Raw genomic sequence first — 17835 nt, forward strand, 5'->3', positions numbered from 1 at the left:
CCAGGGTGGGGGTGGGGGGGGTGGGGGAAAAGACTAGGAAAATAAACTTGTAAACGTCAAAAAGAGCTGTTATATGCAGAAACTCAAAAAAGGACAGACTTAGACCTTGAGGAAAGATACAAGATGGGTATCCTGTGGACACTCAAATTTTGGCACAGAATGTGTGGAGGCAGAATTAAGAGAAGTCTAACTGGGTGTGTGGCCAGATGAAACTTTCACAGTTACTGTTGCACCTCTGCTGCTTTATCTGTTACACGTTTCTTACATGGAACAGTACCACAACTGTACTCTGAAGCACTGGCCTGAATCAGATCTGTTTATCAAAGTGAAAGTTTAAAAGCTGCAACACTTCAAAAATGATCATACTGTTTAGTTTTTAGTTTCTAGTTTATTTTCTGTAATTTACTCAAGGGAATAATTTACTTGAGCAAAATTTAGGAAGTGCAGGTTAGGTTTTTCCTTACCACACCCACCCCTAGATGAAATGTTTGTAAATACTGTAATAACTTTCTTTATGATAGTGCTAGCCAGAGTTTAGGGAAAACAATTCCTGGCCTTTTACAATTCTAATTCCCTGTTTGATTGCTTCCAAACAGACAAATGAAGATCTTTTGGGTTTTTTTTGTTTTTTCTTCTTTCGAAACCAATTCAGGTGAACATTTGGACTGCTTCAGCTTGAAAGCTGGGTTTCATCTTTGTTGTATGATGATAAAATTTATTCTGAAATCCCTGATTGAAATACTTGATTTCATTTTTCAGGTAAACGTCCAAAGAAAGGAATGGCAACTGCTAAACAGCGCCTTGGGAAGATCTTGAAGCTGAACCGGAATGGCCATGCACGCTTCTTTGTTTAATGTAGCTGCTACTTCTACTACTGCTGTCTTTCCTACACAGACCAGTATTGAGGTCAACAGAGCCTGGAGCTGCTGTTATGCCTCTGCTTGAAGCAGACTTGCATGTACCATATAAAATACTGCCTGATGAACAAAAACGAGAAAGAAAGAAAGAAAAAAAGAAAAAAAAACAACAAAAAACCCACAAAAAAACAAGAAAAAAAAATCAACCCAATGCTGCATTTTCACTGTGCCACACCTGCTCAGCAATAACCATATGGGAATGGGGAAATCTTCAGAGAGACATGGACTGTGAGAAATAGTCTCTCATCAGGGCTTGAATATCATTTGTTGCTGGTAGTTTCTGACCTAATTAATGAGGGGAAGATGATGAAGGTGGTTTATCAATAATTTATTTCTGATAGATTTTGACGACTTTTAAATTCATTTAAGAAAACTATTTATTTGGAAGACTTTTTTGTGGGGTTATTAATTTAGATTTAAGAATGTGAAAGTTTTTAATTGTTTTGATAATGTATGTTTGGTGCAGTGGAGAGCCACATTAATTGTGATTAGTCTGGACTCCTAAATTTGATATTCAGGTTATAGTCTTAAATAGGGGTGAGATGCATTATTAATTATTTTTTAAATTAAGGCATATGGAATCTTTTTTTTTTCCTGCTTTTTGTAAGCTATTGGCTGGGCTTCTTTTGACTTGCAAGTTGCGTATTCTCTGCCAGCTTGATTAGTTTTTTGACCTGTCCTCTTTTATACAGATTTATTTATTTGATGGACTAGAAGAGACTCCTAAAGACAGAAGAAACTTCTTGTGTCAGTCCAGTAGCTAACTTGTTTGAAACTGCACCCCTTTCCTCCAAATTAGAGTGCATACTTTTCCTCCTGATGATCTATCTGGGATGGTTTTCTTCTGTAAAAAGGCTCCCTGAAACAGAATTTTTACAGGTTATTTAAGAGTTGGTACAAAGGAGGGAAACCTGATACATCTTTTTGGGGGTACGGGGACATCAGTTAAGATAAATGTTTCTTCAGAACAATTACTCAGAAATAACTCATAAGATATACATTACAGTCTTAGATTTGGCATATTACTTAATGTAGCATGGAAGAAGCATTAAAGTATTATTATTATTATACTTTAAACACATTTTACTGAAGAGTCAGGAAGGCAGGAGAATGTGTGTTGCTTTCAAAGCTGGGCAAGACAGCCAATTAAGTCTTAACTGGTGCATATATAAGCATTAAGTAGCTTACTGGTATCAGAATGATCATTTGTGTTAGGCTTCGTACAGAGCTGATAGCAAATGCCGATTCTGAATTATTGTAAATAATTTTGATTTAAAATTTGTATTTTTCTGTAATATAAAATTAAATATTTAACTTTGGGGGGGATGGGGATGAAGGCAGAAAAGCGAATACTTGTACTTGATTCTGGAAAAAGGGCATTTTGCAGGGTCCAGCCAAAATGAAAACGTTAATATGCTAGTGAAAACAATATTGTTGGTTGTCTAGGTTTGGGTTTTTTTGATTGCTAAGAGTAAAAGTACTCAGGCATAGCTATCCAAGTCATTGAATTGATTTAATTTTCCATACCAGTTTTTCCTTCCTCCATATTCTATACTGGAATCATCTTCTCTTGTTGTGGTTTAAAAACAAATTCAGTAGGACTTTACAGAATATTCGTACAGAGTTCTTTTTATCTAGGCTAGATCAAGAATGCCTTTACAAATCTCTGGAAATAGTTCTAAAGTCAAGTATCTTTGATTGTTGCAGGGTCAAAACTATTTAGCATTATATTACCCTATTTCTAAATTGAGAAACATCAAAACATAATGCAACTGCAAATAAGTCAGGTAGCTTTCATGGATTTACTTCCTCTGCAGCTTGGAAAGTATAACTTAGGAGTGATTTTTGCAGCCCTGCTTTTACATTATATTGGCTTGACTTCATAGTTTTCTATGTGTGCGTATGGGTGAATATTTTTAACCTTTTTTTGTTTGCTGATTATGATTTCATAAAGGCATCTTTTCAGTCTTTTTAAATTTATTTTTTTTTAATTTAATGGAAGCTATCAACCTTGTTTAGACTATTGGGAATGGAGGTAACAAAGGATTTCTAAAATGCATAAGATAAGCTAAGAGGTACTCTACAGGTGCTGAAAGTGACTATAAGTACTTGCTGTTCTCAGGTGCTATGTTTTCCAGATGTAAACAGTTAAAAGAGAGTATTTCAGCTATCTTCTAATATGTTCTCACCAAAGTCAGTCAGAGAAATATACTATATTGTCAATATTAGTTAAAATTATATATCCATATAGATATTCTCTGTGCATAAGCTTGAGCAAATGGATTAATTCCTTCCAGGCTTTGGAAACTGTTTTTTAGCTTTAGCATATTGAACCAAGCTGTTTCCTTCTTGCTGGCTGTAAAATTTTTAAGAATAGAAAATTCCAATTTAGTGCAGCAATCGGATTCAGAGCAGAATGAAGAATGAGCTCTCTCTCCTTAAAGGCAGATTTTTGAGAATGCTTATCTGAAATAGAAGTATGCCAGAATAGAATCTGGAGTAAGGAATTTTAAAATATGGAGTATGCTTTCTTGTACATATAACTGGTTTATACATAGTGTCTTTTCTGACCATCCGTATTATTTATCTGTATCTTTCTATTGGAACACAGATGTGGCTGGACCCATATATATTATTTCTTCTTGGTTTTATTCTTTCTTTATTCTACTTTCTACCTTGTTTTTCAAAGTGGCTCTCCACTGTCATGAATTTTTGTAATAGTCTCTTCACGGGCTGTCAACAGGCAGAGGTTCATTCCCATTTTCTTCAGATGTCCATGCTTCCAGCAGAAGTTAATTCTGATGTTCCACCTCAGAACAAGTAATTTAAAAGAGATTGCCATGATGAGCAGTATTAAAAAAAAAAAAAAAAGAAAGAAAACAAAGGGGAAAAAAAAAGTCTCCTGGTAGCTCATGAAGAGGATGTGGTGACCTCACTTGTTTTGTGTACTTGTGTCTAGGGATATTTTTATTGTGTTCTAGATGAAAACACTACTGCACCAATCTTTCTGTAGATGGACTGAGCTTTGTGTTGTTGTAGTGGAGAGAAAAAGCCCTATTTTTTTCCTTGCTGTCTCACTTGGGGTGGAAGAGGGAGGGAATAGGGAACACTGACTGGACAACAAAGAGAATTAAGCCTGCTATGTTACTTGTTTTCAAGGATAATCTCTTTTGAAAAGTCAGAGAACTTTGATTTGGCATAAAACTTAATTTTTTTTGTAGACAAAACAATAGGAAGTGAAATATTGTAGGGGTTTTCCTGTTCTCGTAAGTTCTGATGTTCCTGCAGTTGAAAAAAAAAAACAAACCACACATGAAAGTGGAAATACCACCTAGAAAATATATCAAAGACTCTTCCAGCAACTTTCCCTTTTCTTCTTCTACTATACTTGCTAATAAACCCTGGCTACAAGGTAGCCTTTGTTGACCTCTGAGGTAGATTACCTATGCAACCTATAATACTCTACATGAATCCATTCTTAAAGACAATTTTTAAAGGGTTAGATGTTGAGAGTTAAAGTTGTTGCTTTCTGTCCACATGGGGTATTTGGGGAGGGGGGGTGGTGTTATTTTTTTGGTGATTGAAGTGCTTGTGTTACCTTTAGTAGAGATATAAGAGAGCACAGTGTCCATGATCACATTTTAGAAGCTTCAGCTTTCCCTGGGCTTTGCTATATGGCATAAGCTACCTTTATTCACAAGGCCATGAAGTTGTAAATGTTGAAAATCTTTGCAGGGTTTTGGAGTCAGAGCTGATGTGAGTCTTGCCTACCCCTTTTTTGGTAATCGTGGAGACTTAAACAGAACTGAAACTAGAACAGCCTGGTACTGCAGGCTCTTATGACTAGTGCCCTATTTAGGCTCCACATGCCCACTTATCCCTTCATACCCCCACCATGACCCCGAAATCTAGTGTCTTTCCAGAGTTTGATTCACGTGGTACTTCCAGACCATTAAAAGCTGTTTATAGCTCTGGGGTTGAGTGAGCCCAGAGCTACTCTTTCACGGAAGAAATATAAATGGAACCAAGGGCCTTAGTATTTGTGATTAAACAAGATTAAAAGCTGCAACATCCATTTTTCCAAAAAGAAAAAAAGAAACCCAACAAAAAACCAACCTTGTAACCCTCTTTGTGGGAGCGTATGAATGATAAATCATGCAGTGGATGGGAAATATAAGTAGCACTGATAAGGAAATGCATGTTCTTCATAGGGTGCATTTCTGTTTGGAAAAAAAAAAGACTTTTTCTACTTTTAATATAAATTAAGCCATAAGAGTTTCATGCTGTGGGAAGGGAATGAAAGGGATCACTTTAAGAGATTATATTGATATGTATTGTCACTTCTGCTGGGAAATGTCTATTGCTGCCAATGCTTTGGTGAATCTTTTTTAAAAAAAATCCATGAAATTTGAAAAAAAGAGAAAAAAAGAAAAAAAAAAAGGGGCTAGTTCTTGGCTATATTTCCTAGTTTTGTAGTAACGTTTTGCTGGCCCGTTTGTCTTTTCCTCTCCTTTTTCTACTCTCATAGTCTAATTTCTATCTTTCCTTCTAATGTCTCTGAAAATATTAGCTTGTCTGCTCAGTAGGGGTCGGTGTATGTGTGTCTTCCTTTTTACAGAAACGCACTACTGTGTTAAGTATTTGGCTGGGAAATGGGATGCTGCAGCTTTAAGAGCATTTTTTTCAATTCATAACAGTATTTCCCATCCTCTTTTGCCTGCAGGCAGGGAAAGTGTATGTACAGTATTTATTTTGTTTCGATTTTACTTTAAATTTGTAAGTTTCTATGCGTAGTTCACATTGATTATTCTAGCAGAGGACAAGTGGCTTTGTTTAAATTTGTATTTGATATTCATAGTTTCCACTTTCTGTACTTTAAAATGCTGAAATTAAAAAATTGTATTGCTTATGTTTTGATTTTAGCACTCTAAAGTGTTTAATTTCTTCAGACTTCTGCTCATTTGCTTCAGTGTAAATACAGAAAACTACAGAGTATCATAAGGATAAAACTGCTTTTCTAGGTCCAATCTTTGTGCCCTTTACTTGTCACATTTTAAAGAAAAAATTTTCTGTAGAAATGTGAGAGGCAATATTCTCATACTGGTTTTTTATTTTTTCAAAGTGCAAATTTCATTTTGATCCAAGTATATTATAAGACAACCAAATGCATTTTGTGAAGATGTGTATATTCTTTTTGTATACTAATATAAAAGGGGAGGTTGAAGTGGTTTTGGTCTGTCATATTAGCAGATTTAGAACTGTAAGAAGGGTCTCAAATGGTATTGTCATGTTCTTGCTTTTGCTACTGATGACTTATCTCTCGATTTCTCTTGGTTCTTTTTTGTTTTCTTTTTCCTTTAACTGTGTACGGTTTATGGAAGAAGAGATTTGTCTTTCACACTTCCATGTACTTTGTCATACTTGCTTATATCCTGGATGACTTCTCTGCTGGTTTCTCCTACCACATGTTGTCTTCAGGTTTACTTCTTGTCAGTGCTCCCTATTTTGACTCCCTATGGCAATACCATGTTTGCATATGGGTACCCTACCTGGGGGTAACAGAAGCATTGCTGTGTCCCAAGCCAAGGTCCTGTAATGTATTTTCTTCTGCGAATAGTACTCCATGCTACTGAACTGCTTTGATACTGTGATGGGCAGATGCTTAGATTCCAGTGATGGTCATTTTCTGAGAGCCTAAAAACCTATAAATGATGCAGCAATGGCATTGGAAGTATCAGGTTGCAAAAGGTGTTTGATTTGAGCATCCTCTGCAGCTGCTCAAATTTACTACTTAACCTGGCTTTTGGTTTACAGAGAATTTCTGGTTGACTATAATGACTAGGAGATCTGTTCATCGACAAGGACTTCATTGTGCCCAGGTGCTTTACACACGAAGAGCAAGAACACTGACCTCATCAAACCACGCACTGCTTAAGTGTAAGATTGAAGTAGCTTTAAAAAACCCAACAAACTAGTGAGTTCTGTGGCCAAAAGTTTCAAACGTAGTATTGCTGTAGATTTTGGGGGCAGAAGCATCTGTGCTGTTTCAAAACCAAACTTTGAGTGGAGTAAGAAATCATGAGGAAAAATCATGATTTAAGTACAGGGCATGAAGATTAAATATTTATATATCCAGAAGTCAGTTCCTGCTGTATTTTGACATGCTTTTACATCTTTTCAACTAATGTGTTAAAATCTTTTTTTTTTTTTTTTTTTTTAATTTGGTTATCCAAAGATTTGCCAAAGATCTGAAAGAGATATTTGTCTATCAGAGCAACCACGCATTTTGAAAAAGTCTTGATCATTGTGACTGAAGAACAACGCTACAACCTACGCATTTCCATCAAACAGATTCATCTAGATTTGTCACACTGAGCTCACTGCTCATGCTAATGTTTTTGGTCTTGAAGTGATAGACTTATGTGAGCAACCTGTATAAGCACCTTTACTATTCGTCCTTTTGTTTTTTGCCAGTTACACTCCACAGCATTTCTCTTTGATTGCTGTTTGGTGGATAATAGATAGGATAATACACTGGAAAATAAATGAAATATCTCACAGTGCTGCTTTAAATGCTACTGAATAGCCTTCAGCACCTGGAGCCATATTTCCATTCTTGTTTTCTGCTTTTCTATTTGGGGAGGGTGGGGAAATACTTACCTGGATTGTTCTTTCCTAATGGACAGATGGATTTTAAAGATTTCAAGGCTACGAAATACAGCAAAACAATTGAATTTCTAAAGTCAGGGAATAGGCAAGATACCTGTCTTGGTATCTGAAGACTAAAGATGTTGGTTGTTTTTTTGTTTTTGTGTTGGTTTGGTTGTTGTTTTCTTTTTTTTTTTTTAAATCAACAGTGTTCTACTGCTTTTGAGGTAGGGTACCCCCTTGTAAAGTGCCTACAGACTTGGTTTTGTGTACACTTAGTTCAACTCTTTCAGTAGAGGGTTTGTCTTAACCTGCTTAAGTTGTGAAGCTATTGTGGTGGTGGCGTCTCATTAGTTAATCCATTCAACCAAACCTTTTCCTGTTTGTTTTGTTTAGATATAATTTTGGATTCATGATGGAAACCTGAGTAGTAGAATGAATATAGTGAAGTCAATCATGCTAAGTGTTAATTTCTGTAGAAACTTTTTTTCTTTGTATAGAAGTATTTCTCCTGAGAGCCCATGAAATTACACTTTTACTGCTGGTAAGTAATATCAACTGTCTCAAGCCAAAAGTTAATGAGGACTGAAACTGTAAAACCAGAATGTTATTGTTACTCATTCTGATACAACCAGGAATTTTAAATGCCTTTGTTTCTACAGCAGTCAATGACTAAAGTTTTTACCTGCAGAAGAAATAGCTGGTGATCAAGACAATGAATAAAGTCTGCCATTGCCAGAGCTCATAGTATATTCCATCTAACAGCCGGCTAATAGGACAGTTTGCTTTGTCTAGACTAAGGTCTGATTTCTCTGAAGCCAAATATATTCAGTCTTTAGAATAAGTACTGCAAATTTTTGAAGAATTGTGTTTGGCTTAAATAGATCTATTTATCTGTACTGCTCCTGCTGTAATTGCTTTGGTCTTGGAAAAAATACTCTACTTTGGAACATATAAGTCAACTAAAAGAACAGTATACAAAGAGTCTGCTTGTTTGTGATGCTTTGCCCCAAAGTTTATTTCTCATAAGGAATGTTTTATTTGCTGCAATGAGTATGAGTAAAGTTCCCACCCATAGTTGGAGAATGGGATATTTATCTGGAAGAAACATTCACCCTTAAATCATTCACCTTGGTGGTAAGTCATAAAGATGCAGGTCAGCTTTTGTTCCAATAAAACTAAAAGCCAACAGAACTCTAGAAACTGCTACGCTGGTCTCCTAAAAATGGGATCTGGGCTGTGGAAATGTGGTTTAACGTAACAGCTTTTTCAGGCTAGTGTTTATTTGAAAAAGATACTAAGTCATGTGCTTCATTCTTAAGTTGGTGATTTCTAGTTAGAGAGGTTTTGCTTTTTTACAAAAGATCTTTGAATATATTCACTACTGGTCTGGCCCAGTAAGGATTTTCCTGTGCTCAACCAGCACTCCTAGAAATTGTTTTGAGTTCCATTGCGTGACAGTTACTGCATAGAGCTCTTCCCATGTGGCTAAAGTGCTTCTCCTCAAGAGGCCACTGACCTTTGTGTTCCCTCTGAGCTATATGCCTACTGAGGAAGGAGAGCATTCAAAGAGCATTTGCCATGCCCGACTATCCTAAAAGTGATGTCGGAACTGGGTGGCTCAGATGAGGTTAGCATCGAGAGAACCCTTTTGCTTCTAAGTCCATCTGTCCGTATTCAGCCCATGTCCACCCTGAGGTCAGGGGGAGGGAGAAGAAAAATCTGTGAGCTGTGCAGTCCTCTGCTGCAAAACGAGTTGGTCGTATTCCAAAGACTGCTGGACAGCTGTGCCTGTCATAAAACTAAGCACCACAAGTGATGCTGAATTGCCGTAGTCTTAGGAGGGAGACCAAGCATTAAATGGGACATGGCATCTGAATGATCTCTTTCTCCCCAGGCTTTTGCAGCAGCCCGGAGAAGAGGTATTAGTGAGATGCCTTGGGAAAATGCTAAAACATTGCATAATATACCCCTTCTATGGCTACATGAAATTATTTTAGGCACCGGTTCTGTTGATCCATTTTCTTCAGTGTTAACAGGATTTCCCTTGAAGTTCAGTTTGTACAGAAAGTAAAAATTCACCTTAGACATCCCTGCAGTTACTCCGTGAGAGGTTTTTAAAGGGGAACTGCTATGTGTTAGACCAACTGACATATTTGAGAGTGGGAAATTAATGTTTAGTGCTCATGGTTCAGGCGTAAAATGCTTCCTCTCCACACAAGCCTTGCCCTGCTTATGTACTAACAGTACGGGGCTACTGGTAGCTTATAGACTGTTTTTAGTAATGCTGCCATTAGGAGCTTTCTTTAAAATAAGAACATTTCAATAAGTACATTTTAAATAATACAGTAGTGATTGAGGAGAAAAATTCTGTCATTTGGATGGGTTGAATGCATAATACATGTAGTGTTTAGGAGGAGATGTAGGAATAAGGCAGATTTCCCTGAAGTTAATGTGTTCAGTACATTAAAAAAATGCAACAACTTCAAAAAGAGGACCATTCACAAGATTACAAAACTGAGAAAGTCAGAAATGCTTTAGCAGGCCACAGGACCTATGTATGTATTTTTTTTGCTATACTGAACAAATATTTTTTTTGCTATACTTCCACCATGGCAGGTACGATACACATATATTTATTGATTCTGTCCCATGTTTTCTGTTTCCTCTACTTTAAAAAAATTTTAAAGAGTAGAATGTCAGGTACCAAACTCCAGTAATATGAGTATTTTTACCATAACTATGATTAAAGGAATGTCTTCACTAATCCTTTTGCTACAGATTTTAATGAACACCATAATAGCACTGTCAATACTTTTAAAATACTGTATTTAAATTCTTTTCCACATGGTTGGGACATTCAGAAATATCTAAATTTTTTTATGCACTGATGCAAACTCTCACGTTATTTTGCAGTTCATGGCTTGAAGAAAAAAGTCTGGCATTGTGTGCCAGACTCTTGTGGTTCACTGCAAAGGACTCTAAAAGACCGGGAACAACAGAAAAAAGAAATCTCTGATCTGTTAAATGTTCTGTGGAGCCTGTGCCTCCAGTCATTATCTGAAGCACTAAAGCACAGGTTACAGTATAACTTGAGATCTTCAAAGATGCTAAGTTGACTAATCAGATCAAAATGTACATAGTGGTAGAGAACAGAAGGGAAACCATATGCATAACATGAGGTAATTTTTTCTTAATGAGTTGCAGGAATGCTAGATTTCTCACTGTTTCACCAGCATGGAGTTAAACTGAATGGGCTTGATACCTGAAAGACTTAGACTGCCAGGCGATAGAAATGGTTGCAAGTAACAGGGTCAAAATAGGGTTGATTTCTGGCTAAAAGCACCACCGTTTTCTTTTTTCTAGGGAAGAATCTGCTTAGATTTGCACACCTCGGCTACAATCCCAATTTCTAACCAGTTCAGCTGCTGAAGGTGCATACACTGATTTTAATGAGGTCTGAACTAATGCCCCAGCTGATGTAGTGCCGTGTCTTTAAATACGTAGCTGTGCTTCCAAGGGTTTTTCAGGTGATGCTGCAGTTTGCCCTTTTGGGATCCTTGGTCAGGACCTCCGATGATTCGGAACTCCCAATGTTCTCCTGGAAAAAAGCTGGTTTGGTGCATCCCAGCTCAGCCTAGTGTGGGAAGGGGGCAGGGTGGTCCTCTCTGCTGCCTGGGGAGTTGCTTTCTCCTATGCAGGAATTCATTTATGGGGAAGGCTTTGGATTGTGCTGCTGTATCTCAACCTTTGTTTTGCTAATGTGATGAAGGCCTCTGGGGTGTACTGGTGAGGGAAGGGAGCAGCAAGGGTCAGATGAATTGGCCAGTCAGGAGAGGGATGTGTGCCCTTCAGGAGACTGAAGCAGCAGTCTGCAGACATCACCAAGGCACCTGCAAAATCTCCCATTTTGACTGGTTGATGTGTCAGCTGCTGTGGGGCTGTTCTTTTGGCCTCTTTCCTCACGTATTCCAACCCTGCCAGCCCATGTGGTGAAGAGCGTGGAAGTGGTGCCACCCCAAAAGATGGACATCACTGCTTTCTCCTGAGTTGAGGGGGAAGCAGTAGCCAGGCTAAGGTCTGACCGGTCTCACCAAGGTCTTTTCAGAGGAAGGTTTCCACCCCCAGCCACTGCCCACTGAGGACTGCTTCTAGATGTGGAAGGGTTCTTCTGTGCTTCCCTGGATTGGTGGCCTCCCTGTCCTTTGCACAGATGTCAGGTTTGGAGAGGTTAAGCTCGTTTTGGCGATAAACAGGACAGAAAGTAGTTGGAGGAATCCAAGCTGATGCCTGCAATGGTGTGAACCTATAAATGCAACCCCTGGGGTCAGCTTGAGTTTGAGTATTTTGAAGTATTATTTAAATCTTACTTTTCCAAATCGGTCTTTCACTTACGCTGATGGCATAATATGAAGTGAGAACCTCTCCATGTTGCAATTTTGGGAAAGCTTTTTCTCAACCATTGTCATTTTGCTGTGTTTCATTCCTCAGTTGTTACTTTGAGTGAAATGGAGTGGAATGTAGCTTCGTCCAATGTCTTAGTCACCTAATAACGTAGCAGCTTAGCCTGGAAAGCCATGGTATCCCTGCTGAATCATCAGTGTTTCAATCACTGCAGTAACAGGACGGAAGGAGGTTGAGCAGAAACATTTCCTTTTTCTTTAAAAACATCTAAACCGAGTGACCTCTTTGAGAATTATTTAAGATCTCTGGATCTTTCTGCTTGAACTTCTTTATCATCACCCAGGAAGACTGGACTGTAGTGGATCCAGATTCTGGCTGGTTTTGCAAAGGGTCTGAATTGGAGGATATTTAGTGACTGTTAATTTTTTAAAATTTTTATTTATTTATTTGTTCCCTTTCAATAGTCTCTTACGCTTAGGCTTGTATTCTGTTGCAACCAAGTTTAATGCAAGTGAAAAATCACAAGTCTGAAAAATCTTAAATGGATTATTTCTATAGACTTTTAGGTTTTGTAGCCTTCAGCTACATGCCCTTATTAGGCATTTTAGGGAGCTGTATTGATTTTTATTTTTTTCTCCACCTAATTTTTGCTTATGCTTTGCAGTGTTTCTGCATTGAAACACTTGGTCCTTTTCACAATGTAATTCTCTATGTAAGCTAAGACATCTCTGGCCTTTCATTTCTACATTTTTCAAATTCTCCAAATCTTTGATGGCATTTCTGGCTGCAACTGTTGCTAGCTGATTTTTCTGTCTTCCTAAATGGTATTGATGTCTTAAGGTGCTAATTAATGATGCAGTGCAAGCCCAAAGGTTGGCATACCTGTGAACAGCCGAAAAAATTACACAGCCCAAAGGGCTTTCAAATCAACACCAACAAGATCATCATCAATAACATCAATAGCTGGGAAATTACAAAGATGCAATAGTAAAATTTAGAAAATGAAGGGACTTACAGATCGCTTTTAAACACAGGACCTGCATCACTATTAGTTCGTAAGGTATCTTAGAGGTATGCAGAAGAAAAGGTATGTATTTGTGTGTATGTCTATGCAGCTCATTTAATCCATGCTTTTCCCAAAAGTGGGGATTGACTGCTGAGGCAAATACTGTCTAGACAAGAACATGGTCTGAGATGGGGCCAGGCTGTGCCTCTGATCTCTGCTGTAATTCACTTCTCTCTCTGTGTGACAGTACCTGGACAAACTGGGTTTTGGAAGCCTGTGGTCTGCACTTGTGCTGAGTAAGAGACTGATCATGTAGAAGCAGTGAAGGAAAAAAAGGAAGGGATGCTGAAGATGGTGGGAAAAACGGATCCTCTGATGTTAACTGGATTAGCTGCTGTACAATTCCATCCCAAGTCATCAGAAGGATATCTTGGACAAAACGTTTCTAAAATGAACCTTTCTGATACAAGATGCTGTGTTTAATAGATATGAGGCATTTTGGCTGCATACTGAAAATGAGCAGGATTAACAAACGTTTCTACTAGCCTACCCTGAAGAAAGCATGTGATGAAAATTTCAAAGTACATCAAGTCAGTTTCTGACAACAAGGCTCTGAGCAGAGGCAGATCTGATATGAAGATTTTGTTTTTGCTGCCTGGCTAGGAGAGTGTGTATAAAGAATTCATGTAATTGCATTTATTCAGTTTTTTACATATTCATAGCTTCGTGTTATAATGAGATCAGAAGAGGCTCTGCAGTGCCCTAATACTATACCCTAAGGGCCAGCTGGAAGGGAGTGGAGACCTTTGCTAGTGACAGTCTTTGCAAGAACTCTTGGATTGTTTCCTTTCCCACCTTTTGTTTCACTTAGGTGTTACTGCTTGTTCTTTGTAGTGCGACGTTTCTGGGACAGCAGCTGTTGGATGCCAGATGCTTGTGCAGAGCCTAACGAACTGATTTTGTTTGATGCCTTGGGCCAGGATTATTTATAATTTATCTTTCTGTAATATTTTTGCCCGTGCTACTTGAGTAGAATAGAATTTCCTATTCTAGCCATTCCATCCCAGTCTCAGAAAATGAGATGGATAACTCTCCTTCCTCTTTCTCTTTTCCTGCCCTGCAGACTCAGCATGGAAAAGGCTATCTTGACCAGACATAAATGGTTAGGAAGGATGTATTTCTTTGGGTCTGTGGGTCATAGGACAGAGCGGAATCTGCAGCAAACAGAATTATTTCTTCTGCTAGGAAGAAAATGTGAAACTCTTCATTGTTTTTATTTAAAAAAAATTTAAAAATCAGTGCAAGGGGTGATGGTGAGCCTTTCCATCACTCTCAGAATATATGGGGAGGGGATTTGTGTTCCTTGAGTATAGAAGTAGGGGACAATGTCTGAAAGCTGTGGGTTTGTTTTTTGGTTTTTTAAGGAAATTAATGGGCTATTGATGACCACCAGGAGGAGCTCACGACACAGCCTGCAGCGTTACCCTCCTGCCGATGGGCTTCGGGATTTCCCCAAAGAAGAAACCTGCAGTCAGAGCAGGGCTGTCGGTGCTGGCATTCGACACAGGAATGCACGAAATAAAACTGCATCTGGAAAAGGCAAAGCGACCCAAAATAGAGGGCAGGTGGGACAACTTGCCCTAGGCAGTTGCTGGGAGGTTAGAGAACAGGCTGCAAACTGCCTCCTTCAAACAGGGAATCCCAGCCTCAAACTTTACTTTGAAACCTCTGTTTTTCTCTTGGTGATAAAGTACCCCGATGTGGCATAAAGACCAGCTGGCAAAAAGAAGGGCGGGGGAAAGGGGGGAAGTGTTCACTGTGCTTTTTAAAGTTTTAGTAAAGAAAGCTCTTTATAGGTGGGTCAGTAACTCCACGCTGTTCCCTCATGTGAATGTTCCCAGCTACCCAAGGGAGGCAGAACAAATTTGTAAGTAAAAGGCTGGTGGTTTTTATTGTGGAAGAGATGCTTGATTTCAGAAAGCACGGCTCTTCACCTTGCAGCTGCTAAGTTTCCTCTGTCCGGGACAAAGCAGGACGGAGGCACCAGCATTGAAATTGCTGAGGAAATGATTTTAACAACTTTCTGCAAAACTCCAGGATGAATGAGAAGAACCCACTGTCTGTCACATCTGTTCTGCGCTCTCTCTATTTCTGTACTCATTTTAAAATCCAGTATTTAACGCTGCCTCAATACTAACCAGTTCTCATTTCACTGAGGCAAGAGACTAACATTTGTAAGTCCCCAGTGACTGTGGGCACCTTTCTTCTTGCTAAAATAAATTAATACTGAACAGAGTCTTTTTATCACGGCCACGTTCTTATCGGACCATCTCGCTTTATATTCCTTCCTTCCCCAGCCATTGTGGAAACAGACATCCTGCCCAAGGCATCGAAATCCACAATCTGCTGCTTCTTCTATGGAGCCTCTGGATTTTTGCCAGTGGCCCCTTGAGATGGTCCCAGATGCGATTTGCTTTTTCTGCGCTACCCTGAAAATATCCGGTAAAAACAAAGGGCTGCACTCACCACAGTTACCGCTTTGGAGGCCAGCACTTCCTCTGCTGTCAGGGATGTACAGTGGGAGATGTTAGTCATGATGTACCCCAGAGTAACCATGACTAAAATGGCAGGGTCACAGTCAAAGGGATAGTCCTACAATAGAATAAAGCCAATCTTTTTATTGCATCTCTCAGCTGTTCCTCGAGTTTACCTCCAGTTCCCATGAAGCTAGGAGATGTGTAGGGGATGTCTTTCCCACAGCTTGCTTCTGCGGGGAAAATTCAGATTCCTTGCACCTACATTCTGTGTGAAAGGAAATTGGGCTTTGATACTGGTCCTCTTCAGGGAGGGGGGGAAATGCAAACAATGCTATTTTTATTTCAAAGTGACTTGGACATAAATAACAAAACAGCCAATGCCTTAAAATAAAACCAAAATGTTTATTGACTGACTCAATAACTTTTCTGGGAGGAGGTTGGAGGAATGAGGAGGGAAGTGGAAATGCCAACTTATGACAGGTTTTGTGGCTTGGGTTTGTGGAGGTTTTGTGCTACTTTGGTGGGCTTGGAAATTTTTAGTAGTCCTATCTCTCAGAAACACATCATTGTAGTCCTGGCTGTTACTGTAAGTGGCTGAGAAATCATGGGGATGAAGGTATAGCAAATGGCCCAGCACATGCTGCTGGGTTTCCTTGTGCAATGGTTTGTAACCTTTTTCTTTTTTCTTGTTGCTTAGATCTTCCCTGCAGCTTCCCTGCTTTGGGGTAAGTTGCCTTAACTGCCAGAGTTCCCGTAGTCTGACTGCCCTGTCTACCTAAGGCTTGTGCATGCAACAAAACATGCAAAAGGGTTTTATTAGCCCCTTCATTGATTTTTAGGCATTTGCTCACCGAGGAAGGACAGGTGAGAATCCAGTGTGATCTCTTGTGTGGGTCTGTGCTTATTGGTTAAAGGCTTTACTTCAGTGTCACAGCAAAGGAAAACTTGAAATGTCTCTCTGTTGGGATCCATCTTGCAATCCATCTGCCACTAGAATGAAGAGATTGGAGGAAAGCGAAAAGAAAAGAAAAGAAAAGAAAAGAAAAGAAAAGAAAAGAAAAGAAAAGAAAAGAAAAGAAAAGAAAAGAGATAGATCCCACTGAAATCCGCACAGACCATGTCTCAGCCGCTCCAGAAAGTCATGGCTGGTTCAGTTGGGCTGAGGAATTGTTACCATTGAAGGAACTTAAAATTAGGAAAACCCTCTGCTCTGCAAGTTATTTTCCTAACGGAAAGTAACTCGAGAAAGTTGATGATGCACTTGTCCCTTGGAGTTTGCAGTGTCTTTTGGAAGAACATTCATGTAGAACCTGAAATGAATACAACTTTTCAGGACTGCAACTAATTAGGTTATTCTCCCCCGTCTCTCCTCACCAGTCCGCAGATAAATCCAGCCAGCTTTCTGAGATCCAGCTCATGGCTGTCCTCAGGGCAATGCAGTAAGTTTGTGTCATGTTGGGGATGTGTGGGCATGTTCAATATGGCCTTCATGTTTATTTTCAGAAACAGAACTGTATCTCTGTGGCATCTGCTCTGTTAAATATTGACTTAGAGGTAAGGAACCTCCCTGGAAAAAACAGCTCATGGGAATTCAGCATTTCTATGGCTGCAGCACATATTTTTTTTAAGGTTTTGTTTTTGTTTTTTGTTTTAAGTGAACTGGGACAGAGATAATTTTTGAAGTGTCTTTTCATACAAGGCAGGCATATTGCTTCAATGAAGCCTGATGGCTGATAGTCCTTTGTGTGCGAGAGCGATGAAGCTCAGTGACTGATGATCTGAGATCCATTTTAAATGGTGGCTGCCTTTTTGTTGTTACTCTTCAGAAATATCCCGACCTTGCAGACTTACAGACGGGCTTTTCTTAACAATATATGTAATGTCAGCACCAGTCAGAAACATAATCACCCAAAGCATGATGAAAACTTTCACAGGAGAGGAAAATACAAGAACTAAATATGATGGTCACTGAAAAACTGGTGATAACACCTAAATGGATATGCAACCAAGAGGGGTGTGAGCACAGTGGTGACACAAACCCAGCCAAATGGCTTCACATGCCAGGGGCTCAACCTTTTTTGTCAGAAGGAAGACTGCCTTGCCTGATGTTTTGAGCATTAGATAACCCCCATAACCGTCCCCCAACGTATCTCACAAGCCTACAGCATATCTCCTAAGGAGGCACCTTCATTTAAAGTCGTTTACTACTGAGGATGTCCCATATCAATCAGGCATCTTTCTGACAGCTAACAGCTCTCATTGATTCAGCACTGGTGTGAAGTTTTGGGGTTTGATCTACAGGCCTGGGTTTGTGTAGCTGTAA

The 17835-nt window shown here is 39.1% G+C and overlaps 1 protein-coding gene across 1 annotated transcript in view; it reads left to right on the forward strand.

Moving 5' to 3' along the window:
* KDM7A (lysine (K)-specific demethylase 7A) overlaps positions 1–8549 on the forward strand; it is a 96233-nt gene extending 87684 nt beyond the window's left edge. Inside the window, exon 22 of the mRNA XM_014937233.1 lies at positions 760–8549. Coding sequence (XP_014792719.1) covers positions 760–854 — 95 coding nt within the window. The 3' untranslated portion in view covers positions 855–8549. The remainder of the gene's footprint in view (positions 1–759) is intronic.
* Positions 8550–17835: the final 9286 nt, after the last annotated feature.

This window comes from Calidris pugnax, unplaced genomic scaffold, assembly GCF_001431845.1.
Source record: "Calidris pugnax isolate Ruff unplaced genomic scaffold, ASM143184v1 scaffold1, whole genome shotgun sequence".
In the NCBI taxonomy this organism is placed as follows: Eukaryota; Metazoa; Chordata; class Aves; order Charadriiformes; family Scolopacidae; genus Calidris; species Calidris pugnax.